This window comes from Colias croceus, chromosome Z, assembly GCF_905220415.1.
Source record: "Colias croceus chromosome Z, ilColCroc2.1".
Lineage (NCBI taxonomy): Eukaryota > Metazoa > Arthropoda > Insecta > Lepidoptera > Pieridae > Colias > Colias croceus.
This window is the reverse complement of record NC_059568.1, coordinates 16,561,731-16,582,499: the sequence shown is the minus strand read 5'-3', so window position 1 is coordinate 16,582,499 and position 20,769 is coordinate 16,561,731. Positions and strand designations below refer to the sequence as shown.

Below are 20,769 nucleotides of genomic sequence, written 5' to 3'. Positions count from 1 at the left end.
GTTTATTTTCGTAAGTATTAACAGATACACATTATAAAATTGACTTGGACAGCTTTGACTTGAAGAATAGCCGTATTGGAAACTCCTGTAATAATTTTCATAAAATTATATTCTAATCAACAAACAATATTATAGTTACCTACATATAATATTTTTATAATTTAAAGTATCAAAACGGGTAAATCCAATTTACCAATAAAATCTTCAAAATTGAAAATTGTGATGTGTTGGACCCTTCTTCATCGAATGTTTTCTTATCAACAATATAAACAACACATCTCGCTTGTGATCGCAGCGGCATTTTCGACATTTTCGAAGATTTTTTAGACAAATTCCTAAAAATTATTCATCAACTGCAAAAAAGACAACTAATTTGACAACCAATTTGATAGTTGTCAAATAAGTTGCCACATGAAAATCTTTTATTTCTTAAATAAAAATATGCCATCAGATTCTGGTAGACCTATATCAATAATTACAGGTTTTTAGGTTTTTACCTTAGAGTTGGTATATAATATTACAATAGCTGTATAGAGCGCGTGTATATTGCATAAATTTCTTAGTGCGCATCGTAGGCCACAGAGCAAGTAATTCGTAGGCAGATGAGCTATAGATACTATATAGATGTGTGTGTGACAAAATATAGGGATGGGTAGATATCAATTGCGTGTTGAGCTATCGATAAGTTATGTAAATAAATATGTATCTTAAGTAAATTTTATGTTTAATAAGTTATTAAAGGAGAAATGTCTTGTAAACTATCGAGTACATCGCTGGTCAAGTTACATCACTACGATCACGTAGCGGCAGTGAGGTGCGCACTGCGCGAAGGGTGCACGGGCGAGCCTGCGCGTGTCCACCTCCCACTTCCCCTTCACCCCCGCGATGCTAGATTTATTTTCATAAAAATAAATACAACAATCGACTTATCGATGAAATGTGATACTGGATTTCAATTTTGTGTTTTTTCTAGTATCGTTCGTGCAAGATCAAACTGCACATTTCACCATGTTTATTCGTAAATATGAAAAAAATCCCTAAAGAAACGCACTTCGATAGCACTGCACTCAACCACGACTACGAGCGCTCGCGGCGGGAACGTCGTGTTGTTACTTGTTCCCACCTGTGTCTACTGTTCCCACTTCGTTGTTCGCACTCTATAAATAGTATATAATAATATGCTGTAAGGTTTTTACTGATTTAATATTTTAACGTATTTTATAAGTGGTAAATGTGCAATAATTGTCAGGTATTAGGTAGACTCCATGTAATTCTTTTTATTTGTACCTTTAAAATTAAAATATTAGACCTATAAATAATCGCATATTTGATTTTAAAACTTGTACGTAGAATGTAGATGCTCATTTGACACTAAAAGTAACTATTGCAACTTGTGTCACATAATTATATTATTTTCTACAAAGTTTTAATGTTCAGTCTGTAGTCATCATGTATAGAAAAGGTTTTTTAATAATACTAGCGGTCCGCCCCAGCTTCGCCCGTGGTACATGTTTACGTTTTCTCTACATAAGATCCATCCTCGTACTTCAAGAAATATAATAAAAAAAGAATTATCGAAATCGGTTCAGCCGTTCTCTAGTTATGCGCTTACCAACACATTTTGCGATTCATTTTTATATATAAAGATTATGGGCCTTTAACTATGATAGAACGAGATCCAGCAGTGCAAGAGCACAGTTTTTGATAGGCAAGTTAGCATATTATTTATTCACAAATTACATTAATATTGTTAAAAAAGAAATCTCATCTGGTTTAATCTGCTACAGATGGCTGAAGGTCGACCCAAATTCGGATCTTAGAGTATGATAAATGAGGTAGTTACTTAAGGGCCCTTAGTAGGTGAACACGGCAAAATGGACTGTTTTCTATGAGCTATAATTGAAAATATTGAAGTTTTTTCGCACTGAAATTTTTAATATGTAAATTTACAGAACGTATGTGTGATCGGATGACTATTTCCAAAACACGATCAGAAAAATTTTGCTCGATAAAAAAAATCCTGAAGTTACCTCTAAATTATCATATAAATGCTCATTACAACCGTATTTTACGAAAATAATTCGTATAAAATCACAAATACATACCTAGATATTTACCTTCTCGATTTCGTGGCTGTTTCAGATTTAGAAAATACTAAATATTTTCATTCACTTTTTGATAAAAATGTGAATGGCGCTTACGATTTTTAGTTTCGAGCACGTTGATTCCATATTAAACGCGGACCCCCTCACCGCTTACCTCAGGCCCGAATAGCTGAATTTTCGCTGGCCGCCTAACCCCCCTTAATAGATTTAATTAATAACATTTTTTATTACGAAACATTAATTATTATCAATGCGCTTTTTATTTTTTTAATGATAGAACTACAAAATAATTAGGTATATATATTATAGACCTCTGTAACCGCGACTGAGACAAAGATAGTTTGTCAATGTATAAGTTGAATGTTGCCACAGTATCCGAGCTCCCGGATGTTTTGGAAAGGGTAAATATTTTTAGGAGCAATTAAATAAAACCAGATAAGAGATTTTTCTTTTGTCTTTATAATCAATTTAGTAAATACAAAAAAATATAAACAGATTGATTATTGATGACGAAACAATGTTAATTTCGTGTACACATTTCTTACTTTTTCATTGGCTTGTTCATATTTTACAATATTTTGTGAGAATCCAATCTTTTCTCCCACTTCGATCCATTAATTACGTAGGTCTGGATCATCTGGAAACAAATCGATAAACATAGGTTAATAATAATTAATGCTCGCAGGTAGTTCAGGTTCTCTAAAATTATAAGTGTAATTTTATGTCAATCACAATTATTACTATGAGAAATAATAAATTAAAATATGTTTTCGATGCCGAAGTCTTCCCGAAACACTGGGTTATTATGGGATTTCATATTCATTTACTTTCGAGTTTCGCCATATTGTCAAATCAATATTTTTTTTATTGATGATCGGGGTATTATTTTTCCCGACACTGGCAACACTCACTTGTTGATGTTTATAGGTTATTGAATGTAAAAATCGATATTACGCTAATATTTTCCTTGTTTTAACGCGACTTGTTGTTACTTTAGACTAAAATATAAATAATCATCACTGAGAAACTATAAATAAGGACAATAAAGTCGTACTTACGCGTGAAAAGACACACCGGCAATTTTCTTCTCACTATCGCGTAAACATGCAATAACACGACAACGCACCATTCTATTTACTTCTATATTAAGATAATTTCACCGTCTTTTCAATGTACCTACTCGTATCGATTTTTTACTAAATAATATCCAAAATTCGAACACCAAGCACGATGAAGGCACGAACTGTCAAAGTTTGTTTCGCAACTCAAGTTGCTGATCTTGAAAAACAGGTTACACACTTTAAGCTAGGCGTCCATTAGAGACGGATCGGGGCGGGTCGCATCGCAACGGGCCGTCTCTAATGGACGCGCTGTTTGCTCCTGCGTCCACCTGTACGGGGCGCGGCGGACCGCCTAGGCGGATTTTATCTAACAGATTACAGACGTCACACATCCGCCTGCCTGCGTCCACTAGACGGGTCGGGCCGCAGCGCACCGCCGGCAGAAATCCGCCTGCGAATCTATATCCGCCAATGCGTTGCGGCCCGCCCCGACCCGATCCGTCGCTAATGGACGATGTTTCATACAAAACATAGGCCGGCGTATTTTTGCGTTGCGATGCGGCCCGGCCCGATCCGCCTAGTGGACGCCTAGCATAAGGGACAAAAAATTGGGTATTTGTGTCTTTGTCTTATGCATTTGTTATGGTATTTTCGCTCTCTTTCTTGTGTAAGTGAGAAAGGTATCGTCATTGGGTCTATTAGTTACTCTGTCTACGATTATAGATTAATTTTTAACTGGACACTGGCATAAAGTCTTCGCTAATTGCCATGATCTAAAAAAAATTGCATATTATGTGTACTTTATTCAAATTTAGGCAGGTGATAAATGAAAAATAAGCGTAATTTTTTTAAGTAGGTACATAATATTAATGTCTGAGTAATATTAACTACTATTCTCTTCTAATAATTTTGGTACCTAGATAAAAAAACTCTTTAAGCCACCTTTTTTTAAATTAAAAAAGCTGCTTACACCTACCTATGTAACTTGGTAATAAATAATAATATTAACTTTGTACCAAAACTATGTTCCAAGGATTAATTAACTCACTCACTGACTGGAAGGTGCCTGAGGTACGTACTTTTTTATAATAATATTATTTTATTACTACGACTAACTGGAACTAGAGAAAACATAAATTAATTAAAAAATAATTCGTCATTTAAATTTTTTATATCTATAAGTACTAAGTAAAAAAATATATCCCTGCTTTCTTTCGGTTCCATAAATTAAGGGACACACCGCGCGCCATCTATTGAATTGAATAGTCTACAAAGTTTAGGTATAAAAAGCAATTAATTATTATGTTAGAGCGCGAAACAAATACTGGATATTACATAAGTCTTACTTATAGATTTATAAAAATTTTGCGCGCTATCAAAGTTTGTAGGTAGTCAGATAATGATACAAGGTAGTGGACTGCATAAAAATAGAAGGAAATAAAAGGATAGAAGTATAGTTATTTTCATCATGTTATATTTCTTTTTTCACTAGAAAAAATGTTCGCCGTAGTCGTTTGGGATCATCGTCATTATTAAAACTATTTATTATAAATACAAGGTAAATACAGTCTGTTATGCTTTAAGCGAATGATTAGACCTTTTTTCTGTCCTCTGAGTTTTATATATTGCGCTCTTTGAATATCATAATATCATAATCTAACAAATATTCCTATTCATTTAATAATTATAATAATATTTTTCTTTCAAAGCTACAAAAAGTTGGAAATTTAGTTCTTTAGTTGGTATGATCCAGTTTTGGATTACTCTGTAGTATCGAAATAGTAGTATTATTATTTGAAATGCTGTATATAAAAAAAAATTCATACAATGTTTAATAGTATGTATGATCTTTACATTATGGACAGCTTCAATATAAATTACGATTACAAGTACTTTTAAAGCTATTCAGTCTGTCTTCATTATTATTTCATGAATAGAAACAAATGCTAGTGTATCCTGAAACGTTGCCTATGGTCGTCGTTGTCGTCGCTTTTATTGTCTTTGGTTATCGTTGTCCATGGTCAGTTCTTGATTGTCTATGCCTCTGCGGAATTGGTGACTGCGCTGCCGGTGGAAGACTGAGTATCGGGATCAGGTTCCCTGACTCCCATCCATGGCACCCGCTTTTCTAACTCCACCCTGTAAATTAGAAAGAAAATAATTAACACCATAGACTAAAAGAGCACTTTGCCGCATATCTACCGTAGCAGTTTTGTATCTCAATAGCGCAAGAAAGTTTTTTATCTTGCGGTTGCATATTTATACATTTAATTGAAGGCTTAGGAACTTTAATAACTAATAATTTATGGTAATTATAGATATACGAAAAAAATATTAATGTTAATAGACTCACCTGAATCTTGGGTGGTTAATAGCGTAGACCCAGGGGTCGAGACAGGAAACAGCTTTGCAGAATACTGCTGGGATCATCGTCACCACAGGTGTTAGTAATGATCTGCAACAAAGACAATGCATTAAAAGTTGACTTAAGTAACTTTAATGAAATTGAATTTTTTATTTAAATATTTACGTACCTGTCTCCGAACGCTCCAATCATGGCAACGATGCCATAAGGCGTCCAAGAACAGATAAACAGGAAGAAGATGGTGAATGCCACCTTCGCGATTCTGATCTCCACACTCTTACCAGCATCTTCTTTGTTAGAAGCAAGCGATTTGACATTCATCTTCTTGGCCTGCTCCTTCAGCATTCTCTCGTGATGGCGCACCTACGGAAAATAAATATACCTAATTTCAATCGATTAAAGAAGTCCTGGATATTTCTTTGATAAGATGTATACCGGTATAAATGGTAGGTATGTACATTAGTTATGAAGATATTCTTATGAGAGTTTCAAATGAAAACCTTGAAAGAATAGTGGTACATATGTAAATGGTCCAACTATTAAGATCCGAACATTACATACATTCTGTATATATACTTACAGCACCGAATAGCTTGAGATAGAAGGTGCAGATAAGAGTCATTGGAATCACATAGCTCCAAATAGATATGCACAATACAAACGTCTTTACGTCATCGCTCAGGAAGTCAAATGAACATGTTGTTAGGAAACCCTCTGGAAAAAATAAGAAAAAGTATTTAAAATTGTTAATAAAATTGTTTGGAGTCTGGAACAACCCTTTGAGAAAGTATTATATTTATATTATTCTAACCTTTTCCGTATTACAGTAGTTAGTGGGTTTATTCCCCGTTTTAGACTAACAAATCGATTTAGAAAACAGCTGCTGTTCTATTCATTTGACCCAAAGTTAAAAATCTTTGAATAGAAGTTATTCTACAAGATACATTTGTTCTACATACCAGTAACAAATCTACCCCAGGTCTTCGTGAGCGGAAACACCGTGAATGGCATCGCGTAGAGCCACGTGAATATAACTAGTAGTGTTGCCTGGGTTCTGTTGATTCGCCCGTCGATTGGTGAGGATATTGTTCTGGGAAGGAAAACATAAAATTAATTTATTGGGTTGTAGTTAAACGTATAGTGTAGAATTAAATTTTTATTGGTAGGTACAGTAGGAATTACGAAAGAAGTAATGTCTCGTCAATACAGAATACATGAAAAACGTGGTTGTGTTCGTGTTTGATATAATTATAGAAAGATTAGCTGTAAAACATTTTCAATCTGTTTTACGGTATTTAGTTTTACTTAGGAATGTATCGATGAATGAGGATAGAGTCGATAGGTAAACATTTATAAGGTTCTAGAATTGATTCTACTAGAAAATCTAGAGAAAATGGTAATTTAGTAAATATATCAATAACAAATATAACTCACTTGTATCTATCATACGCTATAACAGCGTTGGTCATAGCCCCACCAATACCAGACAGCGAGCCCAGCACCGCATAGATGTCGCAGCCGAGCTCGTAGCCCAGCATCCTCTGGTAGAAGGAGTTCAAGATGAGGTGCGGCATCTCCCCCATCATGGCCAGGTCGAAGAGCGCCAGGTTGATCACGAACATGTTACTTGGTGTGCGCAGGGATTTGGATCTGGTGGAAGGCATTTATATAGTAAGCAAGTTTTTATCTAGTAGATCACCCAAAAAAATAATTATTATTTTTATAGAGAAATGTAAAAAAGTCTAAACCCTAGAGTGGGTGTAGTTTTCGTGAGTTTCCATAAGTAGGTATTAAAAATTTAAATTTAGCCGAAGTTATAACATAAACTGTTGTTATATTAATTATTATTTTTTAACAGATAATTAAATCGCGTTCAAATTGTCAGAACTGATTTAAATGGGACCACATTGGGGTACCACCTTAGACATAAAAAAAAAGAATTATCAAAATTGGATAACACTGTCGAAAGTTTGAGTTGATAAACCCAAAATGATGCAGTCGAATTGAGTTCTTCCTTTAATGTAATTTGTAAAGTAGAAATTGAAATGAAAGCGAAACTACGTTACATTAAAAAAATTTTTGATACTCACGTGCTAAATATCCAAATAACGAGTCCGTTGCCGGTCACAGAGGAGATGGTGAGGATGGTGTATATGAGCGCCAGGAGATAGTGCGAGGATCGATCCACGTCAGGAAACTGTCGCCAGTGTTCGTGTACCAAGTGCCGGTGCTCCTCCGGTATGTTCCAGCCCAGCATGTGCTTTTGGATCTCGTGGGATACCCTGGAAAATGTTTTGTGAAAAAGTAAACAAAAAAAAATTGTAAGTATTTTTTTTAAGTTAAAGCCTACCGAAGCCTAGAAAACGTTGAAAAATAAGTTGTAGGTATTTTGTATTTTTTTTTTGTAAACAATGCAGATTTATTTTAAGGAAAAATTTTCAGAAACTTATTATAATAGGTACATTTTTTACATACTTTTCGAGCTCATAGGGAAAGGGATCAATTTCAGAAACCTATACTCACATTTTGAAAGGAAAAGCAATAGGTTCGTTTTCTGTGAAATTTTCTGCCATTTTGATTGAATTTTTCGCTTCTTCCTATAAAAATAAATAAAATAAAATGTTGGTGACGAAGTGAGTAGTTCGACTGATGTCGCTTCTCACTTGTGCAGTTTCCATCGAAGAGCCCTTTTATATAAGTATTCGTTTGCGTGACTGTTAAATCTTTAATTCAATATAAAAAAAGATCTTGTTTATTTGTGATCAGGAATGTATTACATGAGGAGCGATGTTTCTTCTTGTATTTGAATTAATTAGCAATGTTGTGTTGTTTTAGTTCAGGGATCTTTCCATATCATAATACACCAGCATATAATATTATAGCAGTTTTTGGGACTTGTTCTGTTATTTTTTAACTGAGTGAAAGTAATTACTAGGTACGTTATATAAATTTAATTTCATTAGAACGGAGCAATTTGCAACCTTTAAGACCTTGTTATCATAGTTTGTAGAAATTCTTCGAAGGTAGGTACTCTAACTTTTGACTACTAGATATAGGTTTACGATTACGAATCAAAAGTGCTTAAAATTATCTGGTTTTCAACTATGTACAGCTTGAATACATACATTCTTTTCTACCTATAGTTTTTTCCGAATGGTTACATTATTTTTACGCACAAAAATGACGCAGGTTTACTGCTTGCGTTGGGTACGGTGTTAAGATTCATGATTAATAGTAGGAAGTAGATGCAAATAAAAAATATTATAAGCAACTTTCCTAATGTGAGAATCAGATAGAGAAGTTCCTCTAGTCTTGTAATAAGCTCAACAATGTACCCAGATATTCTCTAGTTGTTGCGAAAGCACCAAAAACTTTAATTGTAGCTCGTTCGATTCGGAGTGATACTTGTTATCTAGAATTTATTTCTTTCGGATCTTTATTGACTAGATTACTAACCAATGTGAACTGTCAGATTACAGCCATTAGGTGTGTTAAAACTGTGTGCTTTTTTTGTTTCTATTTATTAATTCTTTTAATTGTTATCATTCGCTATCGATTTTTATTTGTTGTGTTGCGTAAATGTACGATTAGTTACAATAATTAGAAATAAATGAAATAAGAATCACGTAAATCGGTTAAGTTAAGTAGACCGGAGTATATTATTAGTTAAGTTAAGTAGTGCATATCTACATAAAAAAGGTATAATAATATATACCGGCCGAATTGAGAACCTCCTCCTTTTTTAAATCCGGCAAAAATGGGAACTGTCAACAAGGGTCAATGTTCGTTTTTGTTTCACTGTTAAATTTGTGGAGGTGGATGATAATATTAAATTAATTGATAGGATAAAAATAAGCTATTTTGCTTTCAATGGGTTCTTTTTTTGCTCTCATCTTTTAACGGTTCATAATCGAAAGATGTGAGCAAAAATAAGAACAAGTACCCACTACTTACATTTGTAAGTATAGGTAGTGCGGTACTACCTAAACTACGAATTCATACAGTGTCCTATTTTATGTTGTAAAAGCAAACAGGTAAACAAAGTTCCTCAAAATGGAAATAAATTTCATACAAAGATTATTTAATTGTTAGTAAAGTATTCTCTACATTATATATAAACAGGAAATTTAAAGAACAGTACCTAGGTATACACTATACAATTAATTGATTATAGAGATCAGATTTAAGTCATATGATAATAAATTTTTATATTTAAAGTGCAAAGAATGTTTGAAAATTAGGCTTTACCTTATGTAGAGCTTTCTTAAAACTCACAACCACTGCGGAATTTCAAATAGTCCTTCAGTTAATCCTCGTATTTTACGAATAACATTAAATTATTTTTGGTATACCTGAACATGAAGACTTTAGTTATAAATATTGTAAATTTTTTATAATAAATATCTCAACCTGTAAGTTGCTCTAATTTATTTTCGTAGTTCAATTCAGAACAACAGAATTCTCTTACACCTACGATGTAAACGAAAAATAATATGTACCTATCGTAATAATATTTGAAGCATCGTAGCTTCATTATTTTATACATGAAAATTTTCTTGGTTCTGCGATAGTTACCTATGTCTAAAGTAACTATGAAGAAATCCACCTCTCATTAGAATCTATGTATGCTCTAATAAAAGCTTACAATTCCAATTTTTGCTACAAATTTAATTTTACAACAGCCCATATGTGTCAGTCTTTAGTCAATGGTCTATTTTAACTTTTTCAAAGGCTAACAACTACAATGTCGAAGATCAAACACCATTAGCATACGTTTGATTAGACATCGACAGGTTTTATACTATTTTATTGAATTAAAGAATTAACAGTCACGCAAGGGGTAGTATAAAAGGGGTGTAAAATGGTTCGTTATCACAAGTGAGAAGCGACTGGGGTCGGACTACTCACTTCGTCATCTGGTAGTGGATAAAATTAGAACCAATATGGCACACAACCACACGGTCGACCATGGCCCCCTGGCCTATCCGTTCAAAATGTGAGTATTTAGAAAATATGTAATTTTTCGCGGTGCAGTTTTTTTAAAAGGTTCATGGTTTAGCAGATTTTGTTTTTGAGCTAATATTCCAGATTATTAAGAATTTCTGGTTATATCTTTGTTATTCTTTATGCTTATGCGCAGAGCGAATTTTATTATAATGCATCGCCTCTTTTTTTACATAAATTAAATAATTTGATTTTTGTCTAATTGCAGATTATTCTTCTTTATCGCTATTATAGTATGCTAAATTCAACCGTTTAGGTAATTCCTTATAACTTTACCAACTACTTCCCTATATTCTCAATTTTAATATCAAACATTGCGACTCCCAATCCTATATAAACATGGACTAACATAACCTTTCCAGGGTCTCCGCTGAGATCCAGGAAGGCATGTTGGGCTGGAACATACCTCCAGAGCACCAGGACCTCGTGCACGAGCACTGGCGCCAGTTCCCAGCTGTGGACAAGTCCTCGCACTACCTACTGGCGCTAATCTACGCTACACTCACAATATTCTCCATTACTGGCAACGGACTTGTCATTTGGATATTTGGCACGTGAGTTTTTGATGGGAATATGTAGGTAATTTAAAAAATCGGGATAGTATGAATAATTAGTAATGACATAATATAAAAGCAACGACAATAGCTTAAAAGAAGCTGTGGAATAACGAAGAGAACTTATACCTTGTATAGAAAAGAGATTGATACATTTTTTATCATTTACATTTAATTAATGGCCTTTATTCGGACTACTACGGCATTTTAATTAATGGCCGGCTAATTGGATAAACCTTTGAGAGCTCTATGCTAAGGCTCTAAGTGACATACATATTTTTACAATTTCCTCGCGTCTTTCAGAGATTTACTCGTAAAAGTATGAAAACTTGATAAATCACCCTTTTATCTCGTCTCGAAGTTGACGCGTGATTCATTTATCATCATTAAATCTTTTAAAAAGTTCGCAAAATAAAATGCTACAATTTGAAAGACTTTCCAACATTTATTTGAATTACTTTTGAGTGGTTTAAAAGTATACTGTTTAGAATTTAAATATTTATTGAGTTTCTACTGGCACGTTTTATTTGAGAGGAATCGAATTATTCAATAACATAAAAACTTCATAGAAACATGAACACACCCATGTCCCGTCTATGCTATAATAATTAATTAAGTACCCATACGTTTTAGTGCTCGAAAAATATATTCCAATTATAGAGTTTGGCATAGGATAGGAAAAGGAAACCTGTGAAACCTTGTTGTAAGTAATATCGAATTTTTTGTATTGGTTCACAGGATTCCTGTCGTGTCTAGCTTAGATCGGATACTCACGTACCTGCAGCAGGGGCAATATTAGAATTGTACCCTTAATAAGCTCCATAATTATTATGTGTATAGGCAAGCAGGGGCAATTTAGAGAACATTTGAAATTGCTCCGACTGCCGAACAAACAAGATTGTACCAATATTGCCCCTGCGGCATCTACGTGAGTAGCCGGCATTATATTAGGTGAAGTGAAATGATTTAAAAAGGGTGTAAATTTATCAGGCACATTATGTGAAACCCTCTACATAGACCACAAGTATCTTTGGAATCTTCAAACTTTCAGATCCAAGTCACTCCGATCAGCCAGCAACATGTTCATTATAAACCTGGCGATTTTCGACCTGACCATGATGCTGGAGATGCCCCACCTGATCGTGAACTCCTTCTACCAGAGGATGCTGGGCAACCGGCTGGGCTGTGATATATATTCCGTGTTCGGGTCCTTATCTGGCATTGGAGGAGCTATCACCAATGCTGTGATCGCTTATGATAGATATAAGTAAGTTGGATTTTTATTAAGTTGAAAGACGAAGTTATTAAAAACTGTTGGACTATGATATCTTAAAGTAAAAAGTAGACTATCAAAATTAATATTAGTAATTATTAGTACCTAAGTATTATTTAAAAAATGAAAGTAGAAATGTTGTCTAAAAATTAGTGAAATGTTGTCACTTCGCTATCCTTGGGGAGATTGTTTCGTTATTTAAAGTTTGTTTTGGTAAGTAAGAATTATCGTCTCTATTAAGTGAGTTAAACTGTAAAATAGCAAAGTAGATTGTTTCAAACTTTTCTGTATAGTGTAAATCAAAGAAATAATGTAAGGAAACTTAAGAAAGTTTTCTTACTTACAAATATGTCAGTATACAAATTTAGAAATTAAAGACTTTTTAACGGATTTTAAACGCGATTTAATCATTATATTATGGCATGCTCAACCATACAGTGTATAGGAAAGCCACTCATACTGATAGGTACCTCAATGGTGAATCTCACCACCACCCTTGCCAACTAGCTTCTGTCGGTAAATCTTTGTTTCAGAGAGCCCGCCACCTCTGTGATGCTGCCCACCTCAGCGGGGAACTGCAGCATGTCAAGTGGGTACTACGTAACAACAAGCTGCAGGCGCCTCCACAGCATCACAGGAGTCGAACGAAGCCACACACAGTTGAAAGACAACCGGCCTACCTACCATATGTGAAGGGAGTTACTGACAGAATTGGAAGAATCCTAAGACGAGCTTCAATTAAAACTATATATAAGCCGCACAAGAAGATAAACCAATTCTTGAGACCAATTAAAAGTAATATTCCTCTACAAGAAGCAGGCGTGTACAAGTTAGACTGTGATTGTGGTCTCTCATACATCGGCCAAACAAAAAGAAGCATTGCTAACCGACTGAAGGAGCACATTGCGGATATCAAGCATCGGCGTCACAAAAAGTCTGCGGTATGTGAACACACACTGGACAACAACCACTTCATAAGATTTGACCAACCACAAATCCTTGCCAGAGAAAATAAATTTTTTCCAAGACTTGTGCGCGAGGCTATTGAAATTAAAAAACATCCAAATTTCAATAGAGAAGATGGTTTGAAACTCTCTAACACCTGGGATCCTGTTATTAAGAATTTAAAATCCCATGTCAAACGTACCAAAAGACTAGAAGACACGATCAGCCAATACTGCCAACATCCGGAAAAATACTCCACATACCAACTACGGAGGAATAGGTGGAGGTAGTTTACAAATAACAATTTTTGAATGACCGTCAAGACGTACAACATCTCAGTCTCCCCGTGACCACGCTCGCTGTAAAGTGTTCGAAACGTCGGGAAAATAATATAATGATTAAATCGCGTTTAAAATCCGTTAAAAAGTCTTTAATTTCTAAATGTATAATACTCGCGTAAAATCAAACCCTAGAAAATACTAAGTATACAAATTATAGTCCAATTCCACTTCGATTGGCATTGACCACCAAAATAAGAATTCCTATAGGTATATGAATTAAAGTCGAATTAAACTGAAGTGATATTTTCCCAGGACCATTTCCTGCCCAATAGACGGGAGGATAAACCGAGTGCAGGCGTCCATTCTGATCGCCATCACTTGGCTCTACGCGCTTCCCTTCACCATTGTGCCCATGACCGGGGCTTGGGGCAGATATGTGCCTGGTAATGCTAAATATGTACCAATTAATGTATAAGATATTGAATTTTCTCTAGAACAATCTTTCGTGATTTATTTACAATGTGTTACGAAAGTCAATTTAAGAAATTTTGATTATAACGGTTTGAGAGCATTCCTGCATTGTTGTAATTTGTTTCTCTTAATAAATAAATAAGAATCAAAATATTAGATACCTGTGCCCTGCGGTTTTACTCGCATTGCTCCTCTCCTGTTGGTCTTAGCGTGATGATATATAGCCTTCCTCGATAAATGGGCTATTACGCACCGAAATAATTTTTCAAATCAATCCAGTAGTTCCTGAGATTAGCACGTTTAAACAACCAAAAATTTCCTAAGCTTTATAATAATATTCGCATAAATTATTATCGGAGTAACTAAATAATTAATTCTGTCATTATGGACATTTATTTTAATAAATAATGAGCTTCGAGAAAAGGTAGGTAGTGCCCGTTTGTTCGCTTGGCTTGTCTTGGCGGGGGCACTACCGTGCCCCCAGATAATAATTGCCAATCAACTGTTGTTCTACGAAAAATTGACATCCATAACCATATTTTTTACAAATAATTATAATAATTATTTGAATTTATAAAATAATTATTTCAGAGGGCTTCTTAACAACGTGTTCATTTGACTTCTTAAGCGAGGACCCGGATACGAAAACGTTTGTCGCTTGCATCTTCGTCTGGAGTTACGTCATTCCAATGAGCCTCATTTGCACGTTCTATTCTAAACTATTTATTGCGGTAAGACTTTCCTTAAAATATTTAGCACTAGCTTACCACCCGCGGCTTCGCCCGCTTTGTCTTAAACCTAATAAATTATACAAACTAAAACCTTCCACTCGAATCACTCTATCTATTAAAAAATCCGTTGCGTAGTTTTAAAGATTTAAGCATAATAGGGACAGAAAAAGCGACTTTGTTTTATACTATGTAGTGATGTTAATAAATTTCAGTTATTTAAACTTTAAAGACAAAAACTATTAGTTTTAATATGTACTTAGCTTAGTTTTGGATCGAAATTAATGGAACAAAAACTTTTGGGTCAATAATAACACGGGTCTGCTATGAGCATACAGGCCATACATACACCACGCTGGCCAAGTGCGAGTTGGCAGATGTCACATATCGTCCTTTTGATTCTTCGTCTCTTCGTCGGTTTCACGATGTTTTCCTTCACTGATTAGAGCACAAACAATAATCAAGGTCATTTATTTTTTGTATGCATGCTTTGGTAGCTCAGTGGTGAGGACCTCGGAGTTCAAATCGATAAGTCCGGGTTTCGAGACCAGGCAAGCGCGCAGAAAGTAAAATGGTTTTTCAATATATTTGCGAATGTTGATAACATCACCATTGCTCGAACGGTGTCTGACATATGCCAACTCGCACTTGACCAGCCTGGTGGATCATGGCCTGTACCCTCATAGGAGGCCCGAGTCCTAAGCCGAACGTATATGAGCTGATGATGATGATTTATTTTGTATAGGTCCGCCATCACGAGAAAATGTTAAAAGAGCAAGCCAAGAAGATGAACGTAAAGTCATTAGCTTCGAACAAGGATGATGGCGGCAAGAGCGTGGAGATCAGGATCGCGAAGGTGGCCTTCACCATCTTCTTCCTGTTCATCTGTTCCTGGACGCCGTATGGGATTGTCGCCATGATTGGAGCGTTTGGAGACAGGTATTTGAATAACCTGAGGATGAGGAGGAATTTGTCAGGATGAGTGTGTGTATGTGTTTGTGTTTGTTACTCTTTCAAGCAAATACTACTGAACCGATTACAATTAAATTTAGCACACATATAGAGGGTAACTTGGATTGACACATAGGGTTAGGGTAGGTTTTATCCCGGAAATCCCACGGGAACGGGAACTATGTCAGTTTTTCTTTGAAAACGCGGGTAAACCGCGGACGGAAAGCTAGTAGTTGATGAAGTAAGTATGTTATTTTGTAGTTAGGTAGGAAGCAAATTCACTTAACATCTGTTTCACTGATCGATCTGTTTTGCAAGTAGGTCAGTCATATTGCCATACCAGTTCATGACATTTTACTAGTTTTTACAGGTTAGGCTCAAAACAATATTGTAACAGTACTTTTTAACGAATATGCTACGCTTCATCTGTATGTTTGTATGTAATAGACTCTTTTAGATTCAACTTTGAACCCCTTTTCGATTCAAACTTTGTGCACTTATCAATGATTGGCGACAATACAATAATTTCACGACTTTAGGAGTGTTTATTTTTTCTTTAAAGTCTTTTAGGGTTCCGTACCGAAAGGGTAAAACGGGACCTTATTACTGAGACTTTGTTGTCTGTCTGTCTGTCTATCTCCGGGCTGTATCTCATAAACCGTGAAAGCTAGAAAGCTGTAATTTTCATACATGATTTATTTCCATTGTAACTATAATAACAAATACTAAATATAAAATTATTAATGAGGTTCCTATAGTACAGAACCCTTCATGCGCGAGTCCGACTCGCACTTGGCTGGTTTTTTAAACTATAATATGATTAACAGTATGTATAAATGGTTTATTTCAGAGCCTTATTAACGCCTGTAGTGACGATGATTCCAGCGGTGTTCTGCAAATCTGTATCATGTATTGATCCATGGGTCTATGCTATCAATCACCCAAGATTTAGGTAAAACTATGAGATTTTTTTAATTTATAATAAATAACAAATTAGGGTATTATACAGACAAAACATGACTGTTTAACATTTTGAACTGCTGATACAACATAGAAAAGTATACCTATCGAGCCATATGCCAAATGCCAATTATTGTGATCTTCCCAATTGATAAAAAAAAGTAAAGTAGGTACTTAAAGTAAAGTTTTGTAAAAATCGCTAAGCATTCTTAAAAGTTTGCATGAATAAAAAATTGTTGAATTTGAGTTTGAAAACTAGTTCTGATCATTTCTGGATTACATACTCCATTCGTTTCTTGATTAATAATTAATTAATTAGTAATAAATTAACTAGTTCTGGCCAGTTCTGGTCCAATCTGAAATATATTCTTCATTAAGTACTAAACATCTCATGAAACTATTTTAATTCTTTCTTGTTTTAAACTTCAAAAAGGCCTGGTAACAAATTATGTAAATGAAAAAAAAAAAAAAACATGTAAACGATACTAAAGTATGTGACAATAAGCGTATTAATTAATCTAATTAATTAATTGATCAATTTTCCCAGGGTTGAGTTAGAGAAGCGTGTCCCCTGGATGGGTGTCCGGGAACCCGACCCGGACGCGCAGTCCACTAACGCGAGCACAGCGACCACACCCGCTGAGGCTTAGAAGTTACTCCATCACACTGACCCTTGCTTGATCATGGACTACCCTCTGTATCAACACGATATACTGTAAAATAATGATACCATGATATAGCAGTTTTATTTCCAGTGTGGGAATGGGATGGATATATAGCGCTGTCCTTTTCCCCATATAATACTGCTTTATCATGATATAAATAAGCCTTAGCATGATACCCGTAGTATGATTTTATGATATGGTATTATCCCCTGTGTGGGAAAGGGAGAGACATAAGAGTGCTGTCCTTTTCCTGCGTTGGTAAAACGTACTATGATATTAAAACAGTTTTATATCTGGTGTGAGAAAGGGAGCGCGTTAGTAATAGGTACTATGATATAGCAATATTATATCCGGTTTGTAAAAGGGATGGACATAAGAGTGCTTTCCTTTCCCGCGCTAGGCATACCTAGTACTGCTTTAAGACATGATGTCGTTATTGTCTAGAGTGTGAAAGGGATAGCTAAAAATAAAAAGCGCTGTCCTTTTCCCACACTGGAAATAATACTGCTTTAACATGGTATAGCGAATGGAATAAGCAATCGCTCATTACGTTTATAAACTTGAGTAATTGGTTTTTCTTTCTGATCGCGTTGATATCAGAGGGTGATGACGTCATTCTGTATAATGCGACAAATATTTTAAACTAAATGTACATATATTACCTCGATTACGGTATATGTTGTATTATTTTGTTGCTATAGTAAAACATAAAAACCGATACTGTTCTGTGAAACCGTTGTATCATTTCAGTCTTGTGTCATTTGGACTTGTATAAACGTAAATGCTGTGCATTCATAATATACAGTGTATTTGTATACGAAGGGTATTGTAAAAGATAACGATGAAGTATCGGAAAAAAAATTGACGATACCGACGACTTGGCGAATTTTTACGATGCACATGTAATAAAATGAAAATTATAAAAATATTCCGTTGTTTTATTATTTATTTATACTTATTATACTTATTATATCACTTATATATTTATTTATTTATACCGAATGCACCTAACATTGCACAGGAATTCTCATCAGTGCAAAGAGCTGTCACAGGCGACTAAATATAGATTCCAAAATTAGGTATAATAATGACCGACGAACGTAGTATTGGTAGAGTGAAGATGTCAAAACTGGATAATTACGAAAATTAAATCGAATGAAAATAGATCAGAAATATAAATAATCACTACATAGTATAAAAAAGTCGCTTTCTCTGTCCCTATGTCCCTTTGTATAAATGTATATGCTATCTTTAAAACTACGCAACGGATTTTGATGCGTTTTTTTATAGATAGAGTGATTAAAGAGGAAGGTTTTAGTATGTATAATTGATTAGGTTTAATTGATTAGTCAGTAATATGTAATTCAAACTATATTGCTTTTTTGAATGATAGGAACTTATAATATAAGTGACTGAAAAGTAAACGTAGCGAGTGAAAAGACAAGCGCGGCACGTAATACTTGTAGACGCGTAGCGCTGAATTAAAGTGCCACGCAATCTTGCGACTGTCACTCGACAGTTAACAAATAAAACTTTTTTAGAATTAAGTTTAGAATACACTATTGTATTTTTTCTTCGGAATCCTTGGGGCTTTTATTTGAGGTATATACGTATGGAATAATAGCATATTCCTTACTAAATATCATTAATAAGTCGACACCAAAGACTAGTTGGGCATTTTCACAAAAATGTACCCCCTGCTTGAAAAATACATTTTTTAATAAAGTATTATATTTTAAACTTTTTTTGGTCTCTTTAAAACGGAAATTCAATATACTTCAAGAAAAAATATAATACAATGGGTTTAAAATGAGAAATCTGTAAAAATAATAGGACACAATGGAAAGACTCGCAATTTTATATCAGTTTTGTGACTATATTCAGTAGCTGGAAAAACAGTGCAAAATATAAGAATTTTTAGATATTGTTTATTTATTAACTTAAAATCGTTATTTTGTATATTTTAAACACTCACTATCCCCAACTTTTGGATCTAAGCTAATTAAAAAAAATAATAGTACATTCAGTATTGTGACTCTGGTACTTTAACTGTCATTATTATCTTTACATTTAAAATGTTAGATACTTTTTTAGAGAAAAGGCAACAAATATAACACTTATGTATTATTCTCCATTAAAGGGACTGATTTGAAGGGCATTAAATGTAAAATCTACTGAAATATTTAAAAAATTCAGCTCCGTATTATAGGGACAGTCACACAACCGAATACCTAAAAAGGGAAAGGGTGCGTTTACATGGCGAAAAAAAAGTACGCAGGCACATAATAAATATACCTAATTATAAACTTAACTTAACTTCAACCTAAATTATCACAATCAGTTCGGACTAAGCCATCACATTATTATTATTTATCTAAAGGGTTAATTACTATCAAGATTCAAGAATAAGAAGTCTTTTTTATGTTTTATATTGGCACTAATCAAATTAATCAGTCGATAATCAGTCTTCGTGATTCGTTTATTATTAACCTTAAATAAATAATCTCAATCACCATATTGGATAAAAAATCTTGTTTCAGTGGACGCTGCAAACACGAAGGTTAATCTGTAAATAAAAAAAAAACCAATGAAAAATATCGTAAAAAAATTAAGATTTTTGTTTCATTATTACCTTTCGTAGTTAAACAAGGCACATTGTCTAGATTCTTAGTTCTGCTGGATTATTTTGTTTCTTTTTATGCATACTGCTTCTTTTTTTCCTCTAAAAAAAAATTTACTTCCTCATGCAAAATGATCAATCAGCTGTTGCGATCTGTATGGGGAAATTATTTTTATTTTTGAAATCTACTTTTGGAACTCAGTCAAAAATGTCTTAGAAAAATATTTTTATAACTCAAGAAAATCGCCATGTAAACATTGCTTTATGTGTTCAGGCATGTTGTGACTTTTCGTTCAGCGTATATGTGACCGCTCAAATAGTCACACAGCGGAAGTCACATTTGATAATCCTCTCGTAATAAAAACGGTTTAAAATATAACCACAACACTTATATTCATCAAAACTTTTGATCAACTTACATATAAAAACATTTAAAACAAAATTAACTAAATACTACAAGATAAATAGATAGAAATAAGCCAAAATATGGTCACATACCTGAATGAAGAATTTGGTCCCTGCGGCTTGCAAACACGCGTGCACTCCTTCTAAGCAGTTTTTGGACCCTGAAGGCTTCTAACCTGATAAGTTGCATAGCAGTAGCTATGGTGTTGACAGTAATGCAAAACTATTTGAACCACAGTAATTTCTTTTTTAGAAAATCGGTGACAAAACTGAACGTTCCGGGAAGGACAATTTTTTTGATTTTCTTTTTTATTTTTTTATATTTTATTTTTGTTATATAAGGTTATTATATTTTAACTATTATCACAGTAACTGATTATC

The 20,769-nt window shown here is 34.2% G+C and overlaps 2 protein-coding genes across 2 annotated transcripts; one reads left to right on the top strand and one right to left on the bottom strand.

The window, feature by feature from the left end:
- Positions 1–4,618: 4,618 nt before the first annotated feature.
- Positions 4,619–8,194, bottom strand: LOC123705610 (opsin-3-like). The gene is made up of 8 exons (XM_045654481.1): positions 8,055–8,194; positions 7,622–7,813; positions 6,966–7,181; positions 6,491–6,621; positions 6,112–6,245; positions 5,701–5,894; positions 5,520–5,621; positions 4,619–5,305 (listed from the first exon to the last, which is right to left on the bottom strand). Exons 1-8 carry the CDS (start codon positions 8,102–8,104, stop codon positions 5,203–5,205), a joined length of 1,122 nt encoding a protein of 373 aa, XP_045510437.1. The 5' UTR covers positions 8,105–8,194; the 3' UTR covers positions 4,619–5,202.
- A 2,195-nt stretch (positions 8,195–10,389) lies between these two features.
- Positions 10,390–18,291, top strand: LOC123705609 (opsin-3-like). Its single transcript, XM_045654480.1, has 8 exons — positions 10,390–10,527; positions 10,898–11,089; positions 12,141–12,356; positions 13,901–14,031; positions 14,651–14,790; positions 15,533–15,726; positions 16,589–16,690; positions 17,246–18,291. The coding sequence occupies exons 1-8, from the start codon at positions 10,475–10,477 to the stop codon at positions 17,346–17,348; spliced, it is 1,131 nt and encodes a 376-aa protein (XP_045510436.1). The 5' UTR covers positions 10,390–10,474; the 3' UTR covers positions 17,349–18,291.
- Positions 18,292–20,769: the final 2,478 nt, after the last annotated feature.

Coding starts and splice junctions, on each gene's coding strand:
- LOC123705609 (XM_045654480.1), top strand. CDS start 10,475: ATGGCACACAACCACACGGTCGACCATGGCCCCCTGGCCTATCCGTTC. Junction 11,090..12,140: donor GTCATTTGGATATTTGGCAC/GTGAGTTTTTGA, acceptor TCAAACTTTCAG/ATCCAAGTCACTCCGATCAG. Junction 15,727..16,588: donor ATTGGAGCGTTTGGAGACAG/GTATTTGAATAA, acceptor GGTTTATTTCAG/AGCCTTATTAACGCCTGTAG.
- LOC123705610 (XM_045654481.1), bottom strand. CDS start 8,104: ATGGCAGAAAATTTCACAGAAAACGAACCTATTGCTTTTCCTTTCAAA. Junction 6,622..6,965: donor ATAGCGTATGATAGATACAA/GTGAGTTATATT, acceptor TTTCCTTCCCAG/AACAATATCCTCACCAATCG. Junction 5,306..5,519: donor ATTAACCACCCAAGATTCAG/GTGAGTCTATTA, acceptor TCTAATTTACAG/GGTGGAGTTAGAAAAGCGGG.